Source organism: Tachypleus tridentatus, chromosome 6, assembly GCF_004210375.1.
Source record: "Tachypleus tridentatus isolate NWPU-2018 chromosome 6, ASM421037v1, whole genome shotgun sequence".
Taxonomy (NCBI): domain Eukaryota; kingdom Metazoa; phylum Arthropoda; class Merostomata; order Xiphosura; family Limulidae; genus Tachypleus; species Tachypleus tridentatus.
Genome location: NC_134830.1, coordinates 2,958,092 through 2,977,352, shown reverse-complemented (window position 1 = coordinate 2,977,352; position 19,261 = coordinate 2,958,092). Strand labels below are relative to the sequence as shown.

The 19,261-nt window shown below is 29.8% G+C and overlaps 1 protein-coding gene across 3 annotated transcripts; it reads left to right on the top strand.

Moving 5' to 3' along the window:
- The first annotated feature begins 1,181 nt into the window (after positions 1-1,181).
- On the top strand, positions 1,182-6,986 carry LOC143251838 (mediator of RNA polymerase II transcription subunit 7-like). Of its 3 annotated transcripts, none has more exons than XM_076503094.1 (2): positions 1,182-1,204; positions 4,838-6,986. In XM_076503094.1, the coding sequence occupies exon 2, from the start codon at positions 4,963-4,965 to the stop codon at positions 5,608-5,610; it is 648 nt and encodes a 215-aa protein (XP_076359209.1). In that variant the 5' UTR covers positions 1,182-1,204; positions 4,838-4,962; the 3' UTR covers positions 5,611-6,986. The 3 variants fall into 3 exon arrangements, with proteins under 3 accessions (XP_076359209.1, XP_076359208.1, XP_076359210.1); XM_076503093.1 differs by having other exon boundaries at positions 1,191-1,799; XM_076503095.1 differs by lacking the exon at positions 1,182-1,204 and adding an exon at positions 2,326-2,349.
- Positions 6,987-19,261: the final 12,275 nt, after the last annotated feature.

Sequence of the window (19,261 nt, the reverse complement as noted above, 5' to 3'; positions counted from 1 at the left end):
CACTTCACACATCTGGTGTGATGTCAACAAGAATCCCGAAATATTTTTGCTTTTTTCATATCAGCCACTATTTTCCCTTTGATATAGTTCTTCAAAAGGCAGGTGAACTCATTCTGAATCTTTGAAGATAAATACGAAGCCACTCTCATTCCACATGGAATAGAATGTTTAAACCTTACAAAATGTTCTGTTAAAACTGGATTATAATTTGACAGCAACTCTACTACTTTCATGAAGTTTCCTTTGTTTGTTGATGAAATATTCTCTTTGTAACCACACAAAAAATAGAAGATTCTGATGAGCCAGAAAGAAGGTTTCGTCCAAGAAGCGATGTAAAATATCCTCCCATTTCTTTCTCACATTGTCCATTGCTGCTTGATGAACTTAATCAATGGTATTTTGAAGCTTCAACCCTACTCTCAAGGTCCTTTGCTTCTCCAGGCATGAGAGATGCTCATCACGGTCAGACATCTTTGGGTTTAGTTTCCACCACACTTGAAACCCAATGACAAAGATTGATGTTCAATTCTTTTGTCATCAAGGGCAAACAGTTTGCAGTAAAAAAAAAAACTTTCTTTTGATGGAGAGTAAACCATTCATCATCTCAAAACACTCTTGCCATTTGGCAGAGCTTTATAGAACCAATGCAGTTGTCAGCTGTCGACTCTTTTATGTAATTTTTATCAAATATTTAATTTTTCGTTGTAAATTTTGTATCGGCAATACAAATAAAAAAATATTTTATAGCAGAAACTAACATTAAGCTGTTGCAATAGTATGAACGTTTTATAATTTTATTTTTTACGTTGGCGAAGTTTACATTTGGTTCGAAAACTTGTACTGGTATTTCAACTCTCCTGATGGTAACTGCTCTCTCGGCTGTCACCGGGGGAGGATCGTCCCCCTCACACCACCCTTGGTATACCACAATTGCTAACTTATTACTTGACGGTAATATTTATTTCTGGCCTTGCATGGCCAAGAGGTTAAGGCACTCGATTTGTAATCCGAGGGTCCTCGTTACACCAAACATGCTCGCCCTTTCAGGCTAGCGCAGATAGCCTTCGTGCAGCTTTGCACGAAATTCAAAAACAAAACAAAGAAACAATATTTATTTATTCCTCTGTACTTTTCATGTATATACAATATATAAAATTCTTATAAATATTCAAAATCTGTGATTGCAAGGTGGCGTTATTATTTGGTAAGGAAGGGAATAACATCTATCAGTAGGATATTCAATTTGAGTTTTAAAAATTATTTTATTGGTAGTTTAATGCTCACACGCAATTCATTTTGTAGCTTAAGTATATTAGCAAGGTATACTATGCATTAAAAACTATCTAAGGCTTTAATGTTCCTTAGTGGAGCTACTTTCAAATTAAGAGAACAGAGATGGTAGAGTAGATATACACTTATAGTATAGTATGCTGTATAATACAGTATATAAAAAATGCAATGAACCTGTTGCAAGTTAGTTTACACATACCACTTGAAACCTCGCTTAGGCTAACCATAAAATACGGTTTGTCCGATTAGAACTATTACTATCGTCGGTTATAGGGGCAATAGGTTTACGTCAGCAAAGCATAAAAGACGGTGTAACTGTTATGGAAAAACTACAAGTCATTGCACTATAACAGTCAATTGTAAGCTGGTTTTGCCAGTATCAAGGCGCGAAAAAAAATTACACAGTTACATTGTGAATGTTATTTTACAGATATTTGTTGCAAATATAACCTAACTGCTTTAGCTTGTTGCCATTGGTATTACAATTACCTGAGGTTTGAATGTTACAGGTAAGTAAAATGAATCATTATTTAAGATATTAATTTATAAAATAGTGTAATGTAGCTCATGATTTATGTACTGGATATCATCACTTTTCACTAATTAACAACAAGAAGCATCTAGACTTATTTTGTTAAAGCAACATGAAGAGCAGTATATTTAAAACAGTATAATTTACTACAAAAAACATAAAAATAATTTACATATTCATGAATACAAAGTTATAGCAGACCAAAGTTTAATAACTGTACTTGGGCCCTATTAATACTAAATATAATTTAAGGAAGAGGAACCAGCTTATTGTTTTACAGTCATAAAGACTATATGATACATTTCCTGTGTATCACAAGCTTCTATAGGTTGTGAATCTAACCAAGGCCCACAGAAGTGGAGGGAATATGGACAATTTAATGAAAAATGGTTAATTAAGTAAATAAAAAAAGTTGATAAGTTTAATAATATCTTGTTTGTTTGCCAGTTAGTACTAATAATCTGTAGTATTTATTAATAGAAGTAATTTATTGTCTAATATCAAGTGTTACTGCTAGATAACCTTTGGTAAATTGTTACTATATCAATACAGTGCTTATTAATATAGTTTTAGAAATTTATTATAGATATTTATTTTATAATTTATTGTGTAATGAAAAAGTTGTGAAAATTGTGTGGGTGTAATAAGAAATCACCAAAACTTGGAACATGTTGCACGTAGTGCATATGATAAACAAAAGTAGTGTGTTAGCTAATCACTGGAAAATAATATTTGTTTAGTTCATATCTTTGTTAGAGATTTATCTGTAGGACATCTTGGTTAACACGTTGGCTCCAAAGCCTATTTTGCTAACACTTTCCATGGGCCACACTAGTCATTTTATAATTACTTATGTTAGAAAGAGTGTATATGTAGCTGTTGTGTCCCAGCCAATAAGTGAACCTTTAATAAGAAAATAGAGCACGACTCACTGTCAAGTGGGAACCAGCACGTTAAGTTTGAATCAGAATATTTAATCCTGTATGAATGTTAAATGCTCCAAAACCTAGTTTCCTGTATAAGGAGGTTGTGATAAAATTATTATTGTTTGTTGCTAAGTGTGAAGTTATTTTGGTAGAATGAGCTGTAGACTAGTGTTCATCATCCAGAATTGTGGATAGATAATTTATAGATAAGCTCAAACCTCCCCAAGTTCACACTGATTGTAGTTATCAGTAGACCTATGTAGTAAGATTCAGTTTCTAAAATTAATTTTGAAGTTGTTGGTTCATTGGATCATTAGTGTGAAAATAGAAATGTTTAGTTCACAATTGATAGTGAATTATGATGGCATTGAATGTTTCCATAATGTATGTTTAACAGCTGTCATTGTTAAAATGTTGCATACATCTCAGTGATTGCACCAGTGATCAAAATATGCTTTAAAAACTAATGTTACTTTAAATTATCAAAACTATTTCCATGATCTGTAGATAAGTGTGCTGTGTTTATAAGACTTACTACAAAACTATTTCCATGATCTGTAGATAAGTGTGCTGTGTTTATAAGACTTACTACAAAACTATTTCCATGATCTGTAGATAAGTGTGCTGTGTTTATAAGACTTACTACATGTGGCTAGAGGGAAGGAACTTGCTTTAGGACCACCATTATATAGTTTGTTGGAGACTTTGATAGGAAAGACTGTTGCTAATAGTTATTTGATAGTTTGACTTAATAAGAATGAAAACATACAAACACCCTTGCTAAGGTCTATTCTGTATTCTTCTGCTCTAATGCTGTTAAAGCAGCCTGTTTTGAGTGGTGTTAAGAACACAGGTTGATCAGACAACAAATACCTTCATAGATGAATTGTGCTTTAGATTGTAGCCACAAACATGTGCCCATTTAGACAAGGATTGACAGTAGGACTATGATGTTCTGATGTCTTTTAACCTTTGTGTGGTATTACATCACACTATGATTTCTATATGTTTAATTTATAACTGTTGGTCTGGCCATAAGTAAAATCATTTGGTGAGATTGTTTTTAATGGATGGTAACATGCACCTACTCTACTCATTAAGTTAGCAGCTTCCTGGAAGAAGAGAATGTTCAGGCAGTGGATTGTCTAGTATGCTTAATGTATGTAATACATGTAATCAAAGCAGTGTTGATGAACTAGGGCAGCTGATGAAGTGGGTTATGAACACCCACACCAGTGCACAAACTGTTTAGTGTCTGAGGTGACCGTTTGCCTTATTCATAAACATTCTCAGGTTATTTATTTGGCTGAAGGGTCTATGGTACCAAATAAGTAATTATGTTTTCATAATTTTCATTTGTTTATCACATCACACCTGGTTATGAGAAACATTGTATGGTTAGAATATAGAAAACCATAATTATCTTTCTTTGTTTTCACCAACGTGATTCATACACATTTTGTATGAGTGTAAATAATTGTAGACTGTTGTGAATTTCTCTTTGAGTTACTATAGGAATAGTAAACTATTAAGTCCAGAGTTTTTTATTGTATAAATTGTTTTCAACGGTTCAGTATTAAAAGGTCATTTTAATTTCTGTGTGTTGCACAGAAAGTTTTGAAGGTTACTTAACCATTGGTCGTTTCTATAATTTAACTTATGAAGTGGAACATAAACTGTTTTTATTGCATTTGAGTTTTTTAACCATATTAATAAAATATTGTACTTTGCTTTAAGATAGAAATTGTCAACTGAAAGTCTCAAAGAAAATTTAAAACAGTGTTTCCATTATGAATAATTCTTTTGCTGTCTCTCTCATATAGAAAATGACAATTCTGACATTTTAAACATAAAGTCTGAAATGTTCTCTTCAAAACTCAAAGGAAATTCAGGAGTGGTGAATTGTGTTAATTTTGTTTGAAACCTCTTATTTTAATAACTTGTTTTAGTTTCAACTAATAATGAGTGAGAATCATTGAACTGAACTGCATTGTTTTCAAGATTTACTAACCAATAGAAAGTGTCATAATGTAATTAGTGTTTCCAAACAGCACACTTGAATCAACATTTTTTTTTCTGAATCGATTAGGTTCCTCTTCGTTTGTAATGAGCACACTGTGTGTGCAGCAGATCACCAGTTGTGGTTAGATTACTTGTGAAAGACATAAGGGGGAAGTCCATTAAATATTTTTGAAGACAAACAAATAAACCAAAATGTCTGAACTAGCTCAGGTTAGTTCCTTCCCACTACCTCCATTGCAGTTTGTCAACTGGTATACAGATGAGAACATTGAACGAGGGAGGGCGCCATCTCCTCCAAAGCCTGTCCTGGATTCCTATACAATGTTTGGTGTTCATCTTCACACTGACGATGTCATAATAAGACCTCTAGAAAGTCAGGGAATCCGCCGTCTCTATCCTCAGAATTATGATCATAAAAGAGAACTAAAGAAACTGAACCATTCAATCCTGGTGAACTTTCTTGATTTGCTTGATATTTTGATACGGTGTCCAGACACTTCAAAACGACAGGAGAAGGAAGATGATATAAAATTACTTTTTATCCACATGCATCATCTGATAAACGAATATCGGCCTTACCAGGCAAGGGACACTTTACGTGTAATGTTGGAAGTACAAAAACGACAACGTTTAGAAACTGCTGAACGTTTTCAAAAACACTTGGACAAAGTTAGGGAACTACTACATAACACGCTGTCAAGTCTTCCAGAAACAGCAGGTCTGGATAGCACTCTGTTAGTACCTGTAGAAAACATGGATAGTACTGAAGCTTATAAAGGAGACAGCCAGGACTGTTACAGACTAGACAAATTAATGTGTAACATTATAGATGCAATTTAAAGTGTTGTTCAGGTTTGCATAATGAAATGATTTATAAAGTAGTACAATTATAAAAATGTGTTGTATTTTAGTTAATGTTCTATGCAAATGGTTCAAAGCAAGAACTTTAAATTAGAGTTATAATTTGTATGTGTATTGTACATTATTGAATGTGTGATGTAGATATTTCTAGAACAAGTGGTGCTGAGAGAAATTGAATTTAAAATTCTAAGTGTTATAGAAATCTTACTAAATATCTTGTAAAGTCACTGGGATGTGTAAATTTGTTCTTCTTGAGTTCTCCAGTGACCATGTTCACAAAGTCCAGAGTAAAATATTTGTATGTACATTTGTTAAACACATGAACTTATGGAGTTCATGAGTACATGTATATAAATATTTGTGTCATCAATATTGAAATGTTAAACAACTGATTATTAGAAATGTGTAGAACATTATAAAGTTTAGCCATCTTAAAACTGAAACGGAACAAAAACAGCCATGAAGAATTGATAATATATCAACTTGTAGATCTATAATATATGTAATGTCACTGAAGACAAACTTGGAACAACTGATATTGTTGATGGGGACTACTGACCAGCAATAAGCCAAGCCAACATTCTCAGAAACAGTGGTTAATGTTCTTGTGGGTCAACATTCTCAGAAACAGTGTTAATGTTCTTGTGGACCAACATTCTTAGAAACAGTGGTTAATGTTTTTGTGGATCAACATTTTTAAAAAACTGGTTAATGTTCTAGTGGGTCAAAATTCTTACAAAAATAATGGTTAATATTTTAGTGGGTCAGGATTCTTACAAAAAGAATGGTTAATATTCTAGTGGGTCAATATTTTTAAAAAGAGTGGCTCAATATTCTTAAAAAAACTGGTTAAAGTTCTAGTGGGTCATCATTCTTGATGAAACAATGGTTAAAGTTCTAATGGGTCAACATTCTTAAAAAAACAGTGGTTAATGTTTCAGCTGGTAAACATTTTTAAAAACAATGGTTATGTTCTTGCACCTATATGTATATGTACAAGTGCTTATATATGATTTAGAGATGACTTTTGTGTGTAGAAATACTAAAACTGACAACAATCTTTCAGTTAGAGGTTATGGGGTATTCTTATTACTATGTATCTAGTTATTGTTGTTTTAAACATTATAGATTTGGTTCTTGTGTCTAGAACATAGAAAATGTTTAATCTTCAAAACCATCAGAGTCTTCAATAGTACATTGTAAATAAAAATTGAGATCTTTGGAAAGCTTTGTACTTGTTAAAATGAAAAATACAGCTCTCATTGATATTGAGGTTTGTATCCAGGAGAGAGACAATTGTCTCTAGATAACACAGAAAAAGAATAAATAAATTTTTTGCAGTAACAAAAGAAAAATGACAATGATATGGTTGGAGGTGAACAGTATATTTAAATTATTGTTTCTTCATATATAAACTTGTAATAAGTTCACGACGTACAAGAAGAGAACTGTGTATATTTCTTCTTAATTGTGTAATCCCCAAAAATAAAAATTCGTGTTTAATTAAGAAAACCTGTATTATACTGACACTAAAATACCTTATATTTCTAATTTTTATGCACAAGTGAATTTCAAAATGCAGTTGAGTAACAATTACAGTACAAGTAGTTTTCAGTTTTTATACAATAATTTCTGCTAAACAAATGTGTACACTGTCAAACAATGTGACTGACATAACACATAAACTTGCACTCATTTTAAATATCATACTAAAATATGATTAATATTCTTACCTGCCAAGAAAGTTTAACATAAATATTCATATACTAATTTTCACACTTTTATAATCTGAAGTAGATGTTAAAAACATGTGTAAAGAGGGCAGTTGGAAATTTGTAAAAAACATAATTTGTGTTTGGCGAAATACTTATTCTGATACAATTGTTAAACAGGACCAGAAAATGTGGTACTGATACTACGGTCTGAAAGGATGTATATAGGACAGGAACAAATAGTACTGACATTGCAGTCTGAAAGGATGTATATAGGACAGAAACTGAAGTACTAATACTAAAGTCTGATAGGATGTATATAGGACAGGAACAAGTGGTACTGATACTACAGTATGAAAGGATGTATATAGGATCAGATGAAGTGGTACTGATACTATACTACACTCTGAAAAGATGTAAATAGGACCAGAAGAAGTGGTACTGACAATATAGTTTGAAAGGATGTTTATAGTTCAGGAAGAAGTATTGATACTACAGTCTGAATGCATGTATATAGGACAGGAAGAAGTGGTACTTATACTATTGTGTGAATGGATGTATGTAGGACCAAAAGAAGTTGTACTGATAGTAGAGTGCAAAAGAATGTATACAGGACCAGAAGAAATGGTACTGAGACTACAGTCTGAAAAAATGTATATAGGACAGGAACAAGAGGTACTGATTCTACAATATGAAAGGATGTATATAGGAGCAGAATAAGTAGCACTGATACTATAGTCTGAAAGGATGTACATAGGACCAGGAAAAGTGGTTCTAATACTGCAGTCTGTTTGCATGTATATAGGATATGAACAAGTGATAGTGATACCATAGTATGAAAGGATTTACATAGGACCAGGATAAATGGTACTGATACTACAATCTGTAATAGATGTACATACGACTGGAACAAGTGGTACTGATAGTACAGTTCTGAAAATATGTACATACGACCAGATGAAGTGGAATTGATACTACAGTCTGTAAGTATGCATATAGGATAGGAACAAGTGGTAGTGATACTACAGTATGAGAGGACATATATACAACAAGGAGAAATGGTACTTATACCACAGTCTAAAGAGAAATACATAGGACAAGAAGACATGGTTCTTATTCTACAGTCTGAAAAAATGTATATAGGACAGGAACAAGTGATACTGATACTAGAGTAAAAGAATATATGCATAGGACCAGAACAAGTAGTACTAATACTACAATTCGACTGGATGTATATAGGACAGGAACAAGTGATACTGATACTAGAGTAAAAAAATATATGCATAGGACCAGAACAAGTAGTACTAATACTACAGTTCTACTGGATGTATATAGGACAGGAACAAGTGGTACTGATATTACAGTCTCAAAAGATGTACACAGGACCAGAACAAGTAGTACTAATACTACAGTTCGACTGGATGTATATAGGACAGGAACAAGTGATACTGATACTAGAGTCACAAAATATATACATAGGACCAGAACAAGTAGTACTGATACTACAGTTCTACTGGATATCTATAGGATAGGAACAAGTGATACTGATACTAGAGTCAGAAAATATATACATAGGACGAGAACAAGTAGTACTGATACTACAGTTCGACTTGATGTATATAGGACAGGAACAAGTGATACTGATACTAGAGTCACAAAATATATACATAAGACCAGAACAAGTAGTACTGGTACTACAGTTCGACTCGATGTATATAGGACAGGAACAAGTGATACTGATATTACAGTCTCAAAAGATGTACATAGGACCAGAAGAAGTGGTGTCAATGCTACCATCTGAAAGGATGTATGTTGGACCAGAAGCACTGATACTACACTCTGAAGGATGTGTATAGAAAAGTACCAAGTGGTGCTGATACTAGAGTCTGAAAATATGTACGTAGGGCCAGAGGAAGTACTGATACTACAGTCTGAAAGGATGTATATAGGGCCAAAAGAAGTGGTTCTGAAACTACAATCTGATAGGATGTATATAGGACAGGAACGAGTGGTACTAATACTACAGTTCTCAGAAGATGTACATATGACCAGAAGAAGTGGTACTGATACTACAACCTGAAAGGATGTATATAGAGAAGGCACAAGAGGTACTGATACTACAGTCTGAAAGGATGTATGTAGGACAGGAAGATGTGGTACTGATACTACAGTATGAAAGGATTTATGTAGCACCAGGAAAAGCGGTACTCCTACTACACTCTGAAATGGTTTATATAAGACCAGATGAAGTGGTACTTCTACTACAGTATGAAAGGATGTATATAGGACCAGAAGAAGTAGTACTGATACTATAGCATGAGAAGATGTATATAGGACAGGAAGAAGTGGTACTGATACTACAGTATGAAAGGATTTATGTAGCACCAGGAAAAGTGGTACTTCTACTACACTCTGAAAGGGTCTATATAAGACCAGATGAAGTGGTACTTATACTACAGTCTTAAAGGATGTATATATGACCAGGAGAAGTAGTATTGATACTATAGCATGAGAGGATGTATATACGACAGGAACAAGTGGTACTGATACTGCAGTATGAAAGGATGTATGTAGGACCAGAAGAAGGGTACTGTTACTTCAGTCTGGAAGGATGTATATAGGACAGGAACGAGTGGTACTGATTCTACAGTCTGAAACGATGTATGTAGGACCAGATAAAGTGGTACTGATACTACAGTATGAAAGGATGCACGTAGGACCAGATAAAGTGGTACTGATACTACAGTCTGAAAGGATATATTTAGGACAGGAAGAAGTTGTACTGGTACTACAGTCTTAAAGAATGTATATAGGATCAGAAGAAGTGGTACTGATACTATTATTTGTAAAATAATATAGATCAGGAACAAGAGGTACTGATACTACAATCTACAATCTGAAAGGATGTATATAGGACAGGAACTGTGGTACTGATAGTACAATCTGAAAGGATGTATATAGGACAGGAACAAGAGGTACTGATACTATAGTATGAAAGGGCCAGAAGTAGTTGTACTGATACTACAGAATGAATGGATGTATATAATAGAGAAAGAATTTGTACTGATGCTGCAGTATCAAAAGATGTACATAGGACAAGAAGAAGTGGAACATATCTATCTTAAATATTTAAGTGTTTATTTTAAGATGTTTTCCACCTTTTATCAGTACTTTCATCTATATAATTCAGTTACCAACTTAGAGCAGATAATACTAGTTTCATTTCTCTAAATTTTGTTGTTTTTTTAAATTTTGAGCCAACATCTTATTATACCTCATCTTCATATTTAATAAAACTACAAACCTAGTGGAACAACTTGCACCCAGATACTTCCACGTCTCTACTATACCAACTATTTACAACAGCGTGTGGCTTGTAGGCTCACTTAGCTAATGAAGGAAACCATCTTGAAATGTTTCTGAGAAGCTGTGTCCTACCGTTTCTCAATTTAAAATCTCTTATATAATCTCTCATTAAATTTATCAGGTGATCTGTAACAAACTCCAACTAAAACCTTTTTCCATTATAACCACTAACTGAAACACAAATAGATTGAACCAAATTGTTATTATCTTTGAGGTACTCAACTTGAACAGGATGTAATTCACATCTGTTCCAGTCGTGTATGCTTGTTAAATATCTGTAATCAAAATTGGATACATATACCAACCAGGTTTTAAGTTATTTTTATAAAATAAAAATCTCTCACAACCAGAGCTCTAATGACATATTTTATTTCATTCAGTTTTAGTGTTACAATAATGAAAGTTTAGCCTGCCATTAAAAACTTGTTCCCCTTTCAGCATGTTATTTGTACTTTCATAATTCTGGTTCTCTCCACAATCCAATCCCAGTTTAAAGTTGCCCTTTAATGATGATTAGAACATTTCTTACAATAGTTTACGCAACTCTACACGTTCAGATACGTGGATGACGCATTTACCATGCTTAAGAAGTGATGAAGTTTCTACTTTTATAATACTTGAAAACTAGACATGTAAGTGTACATTTTACATCACAAAGATTATACACTTTCATTTTATGACACTTTAATATCAGTAATAGTGGTAATGGTAACTTTAACATTAGTAATAATGGTAATAGTAATTTAACATTAGTAACAATGGTAATGGTAACTTCAATATCAGTAATAACGGCAATGGTAACTTTAATATCAGTAATAATACCAAAGGCAACCTTAATATCAGTAATAGTGGTAATGGTAATGTTAATTTAACATTAGTAACAATGGTAATGGTAACTTCATTATCAGTAATAACGGCAATGGTAACTTTAATAACAATAAAAATGGTAACGGTAACTTTAATAACATTAATAACGGTAATGGTAACTTTAACATCAGTAAAAATGGTAATGGTAACTTTAATAACATTAATAACGGTAATGGTGACTTTAATATCAGTAAAAATGGTAATGGTAACTTTAACATCAGTAAAAATGGTAATGGTAACTTTAATATCAGCAATAACGGTAATGGTAACTTTAATAACAATAAAAATGGTAATGGTAACTTTAACATAAGTAAAAATGGTAATGGTAACTTTAATAACATTAATAACGGTAATGGTGACTTTAATAACATTAATAACGGTAATGGTGACTTTAACATCACTAAAAATGGTAATGGTAACTTTAATATCAGTAATAACGGTAATGGAAAGTTTAATAATAAAAACGGTAATGGTAACTTTAATATTAGTAAAAATGGTAATGGTAACTTTAATAACATTAATAACGGTAATGGTGACTTTAACATCAGTAAAAATGGTAATGGTAAATTTAATAACAATAAAAATGGTAATGGTAACTTTAATAACAGTAAAAATGGTAATGGTAACTTTAACATCAGTAAAATGGTAATGGTAACTTTAATAACAGTAAAAATGGTAATGGTAACCTTAATACCAGTAATAACGGTAATGGTAACTTTAATAACAATAAATACGGTAATGGTAACTTTAATAACAATAAAAATGGTAATGGTAACTTTTATATCAGTAATAACGGTAATGGTAAATTTGATAACAATAAATACGGTAATGGTAACTTTAATAGCAATAAAAATGGTAATGGTCTCTTTAACATCAGTAATAAAGGTAATGGTAATTTTAATAACAATAAAAACGGAAATGGTAACTTTAATATCAGTAATAACGGTTATGGTAGCTTTAACAGCAGTAGTATTGGTAATGCTAACATTAACATCAGTAATAACGGTAATGGTAACTTTAACATCAGTAAAAATGGTAATGGTAACTTTAATAACATTAATAACGGTAATGGTGACTTTAATATCAGTAAAAATGGTAATGGTAACTTTAACATCAGTAAAAATGGTAATGGTAACTTTAATATCAGCAATAACGGTAATGGTAACTTTAATAACAATAAAAATGGTAATGGTAACTTTAACATAAGTAAAAATGGTAATGGTAACTTTAATAACATTAATAACGGTAATGGTGACTTTAATAACATTAATAACGGTAATGGTGACTTTAACATCACTAAAAATGGTAATGGTAACTTTAATATCAGTAATAACGGTAATGGAAAGTTTAATAATAAAAACGGTAATGGTAACTTTAATATTAGTAAAAATGGTAATGGTAACTTTAATAACATTAATAACGGTAATGGTGACTTTAACATCAGTAAAAATGGTAATGGTAAATTTAATAACAATAAAAATGGTAATGGTAACTTTAATATCAGTAATAATACTTTATAATGTGTATATGGAGGTAAATTGTTGTTATTACACAACATTCTATTGAGTAGGTGTATGTAAATTGTATTTCTTATACATTATAATGTTCATGTTTCGGTCAGTGGTAGTTATTACAGAACATTATAATGTATGTGTGTGTTGGTAAACTGTTGTTATTATAGAACATTATAATGTGCGAGTGTGTAGGTAAATTGTAGTTTTTATACAACATTATAATGTGTCGGTGTCTGTGTTTGTAGGTAAATTGTAGTTTTTATACAACATTATAATGTGTCGGTGTCTGTGTTTGTAGGTAAATTGTAGTTCTGATACTATATTATAATGTGTATATGTATGTAGATTGTAGTTCTCATACTATATTATAATGTGTATATGTATGAAGATTGCAGTTCTGATACTATATTATAATGTGTATATGTATGTAGATTGTAGTTCTGATACTGTATTATAATGTGTATATCTATGTAGATTGTAGTTCTGATACTGTATTATAATGTGTATATGTATGTAGATTGTAGTTCTGATACTATATTATAATGTGTATATGTATGTAGATTGTAGTTCTGATACAACATTATAATGTGTATATGTATGTAGATTGTAGTTCTGATACAACATTATAATGTGTATATATATGTAGATTGTAGTTCTGATACTATATTATAATGTGTATATGTATGTAGATTGTAGTTCTGATATGTGTATATGTATGTAGATTGTAGTTCTGATTTATAATGTGTATATGTATGTAGATTGTAGTTCTGATACTATATTATAATATGTATATGTATGTAGATTGTAGTTCTGATACTATATTATAATGTGTATATGTATGTAGATTGTAGTTCTGATACTATATTATAATGTGTATATGTATGTAGATTGTAGTTCTGATACTATATTATAATATGTATATGTATGTAGATTGTAGTTCTGATACTATATTATAATGTGTATATGTATGTAGATTGTAGTTCTGATACTATATTATAATGTGTATATGTATGTAGATTGTAGTTCTGATAGTGTATTATAATGTGTATATGTATGTAGATTGTAGTTCTGATACAACTAGATTGTAGTTCTGATAAAACATTATAATGTGTATATGTATGTAGATTGTAGTTCTGATACAACATTATAATGTGTATATGTATGTAGATTGTAGTTCTGATACTATATTATAATGTGTATATGTATGTAGATTGTAGTTCTGATACTATATTATAATGTGTATATGTATGTAGATTGTAGTTCTGATACTATATTATAATGTGTATATGTATGTAGATTGTAGTTCTGATACTATATTATAATGTGTATATGTATGTAGATTGTAGTTCTGATACTATATTATAATGTGTATATGTATGTAGATTGTAGTTCTGATACTATATTATAATGTGTATATGTATGTAGATTGTAGTTCTGATACTATATTATAATGTGTATATGTATGTAGATTGTAGTTCTGATACAACATTATAATGTGTATATATATGTAGATTGTAGTTCTGATACTGTATTATAATGTGTATATGTATGTAGATTGTAATTCTGATACTATATTATAATGTGTATATGTATGTAGATTGTAGTTATGATACTATATTATAATGTGTAGATTGTAGTTCTGATACTATATTATAATGTGTATATGTATGTAGATTGTAGTTCTGATACTATATTATAATGTGTATATGTATGTAGATTGTAGTTCTGAGTGTATTATAATGTATGTAGATTGTAGTTTTGATACAACATTATAATGTGTATATGTAGGTAGATTGTAGTTCTGATACTATATTATAATATGTATATGTATGTAGATTGTAGTTCTGATACAACATTATAATGTGTATATGTATGTAGATTGTAGTTCTGATAGAACATTATAATGTGTATATATATGTAGATTGTAGTTCTGATAGTGTATTATAATGTGTATATGTATGTAGATTGTAGTTCTGATACTATATTATAATGTGTATATGATATGTAGATTGTAGTTCTGATACTGTATTATAATGTGTATATGTATGTAGATTGTAGTTCTGATACTATATTATAATGTGTATATGTATGTAGATTGTAGTTCTGATACTATATTATAATGTGTATATGTATGTAGATTGTAGTTCTGATACTGTATTATAATGTGTATATGTATTATATGTAGATTGTAGTTCTGATAGTGTATTTTATTGTGTATGTAGATTGTAGTTCTGATACTGTATTATAATGTGTATGTAAATTGTAGTTCTGATACTGTATTATAATGTGTATATATATGTAGATTGTAGTTCTGATACTATATTATAATGTGTATATGTATGTAGATTGTAGTTCTGATACTATTATAATGTGTATATATATGTAGATTGTAGTTCTGATACTGTATTATAATGTGTATATGTATGTAGATTGTAGTTCTGATACTGATACATTATAATGTGTATATGTATGTAGATTGTAGTTCTGATACTATGTTATAATGTGTATATGTATGTAGATTGTAGTTCTGATACAACATTATAATGTGTATATGTATGTAGATTGTAGTTCTGATACAACATTATAATGTGTATATGTATGTAGATTGTAGTTCTGATACAACATTATAATGTGTATATGTATGTAGATTGTAGTTCTGATACTATGTTATAATGTGTATATGTATGTAGATTGTAGTTCTGATACAACATTATAATGTGTATATGTATGTAGATTGTAGTTCTGATACTATGTTATAATGTGTATATGTATGTAGATTGTAGTTCTGATACAACATTATAATGTGTATATGTATGTAGATTGTAGTTCTGATACTATGTTATAATTATATGTAGATTGTAGTTCTGATACAACATTATAATGTATGTAGATTGTAGTTAGATTGATATGATACTATTATAATGTGTATATGTATGTAGATTGTAGTTATGATACTATATTATAATGTGTATATGTATGTAGATTGTAGTTCTGATACAACATTATAATGTGTATATGTATGTAGATTGTAGTTCTGATACTACATTATAATGTGTATATGTATGTAGATTGTAGTTCTGATACTGTATTATAATGTGTATATGTATGTAGATTGTAGTTCTGATACAACATTATAATGTGTATATGTATGTAGATTGTAGTTCTGATACTATATTATAATGTGTATATGTATGTAGATTGTAGTTCTGATACAACATTATAATGTGTATATGTATGTAGATTGTAGTTCTGATACTATGTTATAATGTGTATATGTATGTAGATTGTAGTTCTGATACAACATTATAATGTGTATATGTATGTAGATTATAGTTCTGATACAACATTATAATGTGTATATGTATGTAGATTGTAGTTCTGATACTATATTATAATGTGTATATGTATGTAGATTGTAGTTATGATACTATATTATAATGTGTATATGTATGTAGATTGTAGTTCTGATACTATATTATAATGTGTATATGTATGTAGATTGTAGTTCTGATACTATATTATAATGTGTATATGTATGTAGATTGTAGTTCTGATACTGTATTATAATGTGCATGTAGATTGTAGTTCTGATACTGTATGATAATGTGTATGTGTATGTAGATTGTAGTTCTGATACAACATTATAATGTGTATATGTATGTAGATTGTAGTTCTGATACTATGTTATAATGTGTATATGTATGTAGATTGTAGTTCTGATACTGTATTATAATGTGTATATGTATGTAGATTGTAGTTCTGATACTATATTATGTGTATATTTATGTAGATTGTAGTTCTGATACTGTATTATAATGTGTATATGTATGTAGATTGTATGATACAACATTATAATGTGTATATGTATGTAGATTGTAGTTCTGATACAACATTATTATAGATTGTAGTTCTGATACAACATTATAATGTATATGTATGTAGATTGTAGTTCTGATACTATATTATAATATGTATATGTATGTAGATTGTAGTTCTGATACTATATTATAATATGTATATGTATGTAGATTGTAGTTCTGATACTGTATTATTATGTGTATATGTATGTAGATTGTAGTTCTGATACTATATTATAATATGTATATGTATGTAGATTGCTGTTCTGATACTATATTATAATATGTATATGTATGTAGATTGCTGTTCTGATACTATATTATAATGTGTATATGTATGTAGATTGTAGTTCTGATACTATATTATTATGTGTATAAGTATGTAAATTGTAGTTCTGATACTGTATTATAATGTGTATATCTATGTAGATTGTAGTTCTGATAGTGTATTATATTGTGTGTGTAGATTGTAGTTCTGATACTGTATTATAATGTGTATGTAGATTGTAGTTCTGATACTGTATTATAATGTGTATATGTATGTAGATTGTAGTTCTGATACAACATTATAATGTGTATATGTATGTAGATTGTAGTTCTGATACTATGTTATAATGTGTATATGTATGTAGATTGTAGTTCTGATACAACATTATAATGTGTATATGTATGTAGATTGTAGTTCTGATACTATGTTATAATGTGTATATGTATGTAGATTGTAGTTCTGATACAACATTATAATGTGTATATGTATGTAGATTGTAGTTCTGATACAACATTATAATGTGTATATGTATGTAGATTGTAGTTCTGATACTATATTATAATGTGTATATGTATGTAGATTGTAGTTCTGATACAACATTATAATGTGTATATGTATGTAGATTGTAGTTCTGATACAACATTATAATGTGTATATGTATGTAGATTGTAGTTCTGATACTATGTTATAATGTGTATATGTATGTAGATTGTAGTTCTGATACAACATTATAATGTGTATATGTATGTAGATTGTAGTTCTGATACTATGTTATAATGTGTATATGTATGTAGATTGTAGTTCTGATACAACATTATAATGTGTATATGTATGTAGATTGTAGTTCTGATACTATATTATAATGTGTATATGTATGTAGATTGTAGTTATGATACTATATTATAATGTGTATATGTATGTAGATTGTAGTTCTGATACTATATTATAATGTGTATATGTATGTAGATTGTAGTTCTGATACTGTATTATAATGTGCATGTAGATTGTAGTTCTGATACAACATTATAATGTGTATATGTATGTAGATTGTAGTTCTGATACAACATTATAATGTGTATATGTATGTAGATTGTAGTTCTGATACTGTATTATAATGTGTATATGTATGTAGATTGTAGTTCTGATAGTGTATTATAATGTGCATGTAGATTGTAGTTCTGATACAACATTATAATGTGTATATGTATGTAGATTGTAGTTCTGATACTATATTATAATGTGTATATCTATGTAGATTGTAGTTCTGATAGTGTATTATATTGTATTATGTAGATTGTAGTTCTGATACTGTATTATAATGTGTATGTAGATTGTAGTTCTGATACTGTATTATAATGTGTATATGTATGTAGATTGTAGTTCTGATACAACATTATAATGTGTATATGTATGTAGATTGTAGTTCTGATACTATGTTATAATGTGTATATGTATGTAGATTGTAGTTCTGATACAACATTATAATGTGTATATGTATGTAGATTGTAGTTCTGATACTATGTTATAATGTGTATATGTATGTAGATTGTAGTTCTGATACAACATTATAATGTGTATATGTATGTAGATTGTAGTTCTGATACAACATTATAATGTGTATATGTATGTAGATTGTAGTTCTGATACTATATTATAATGTGTATATGTATGTAGATTGTAGTTCTGATACAACATTATAATGTGTATATGTATGTAGATTGTAGTTCTGATACAACATTATAATGTGTATATGTATGTAGATTGTAGTTCTGATACTATGTTATAATGTGTATATGTATGTAGATTGTAGTTCTGATACAACATTATAATGTGTATATGTATGTAGATTGTAGTTCTGATACTATGTTATAATGTGTATATGTATGTAGATTGTAGTTCTGATACAACATTATAATGTGTATATGTATGTAGATTGTAGTTATGATACTATATTATAATGTGTATATGTATGTAGATTGTAGTTCTGATACTATATTATAATGTGTATATGTATGTAGATTGTAGTTCTGATACTGTATTATAATA

Excerpts from the sequence above, each read along its gene's own strand:
- LOC143251838 (XM_076503094.1), top strand. The coding sequence starts at position 4,963 with ATGTCTGAACTAGCTCAGGTTAGTTCCTTCCCACTACCTCCATTGCAG.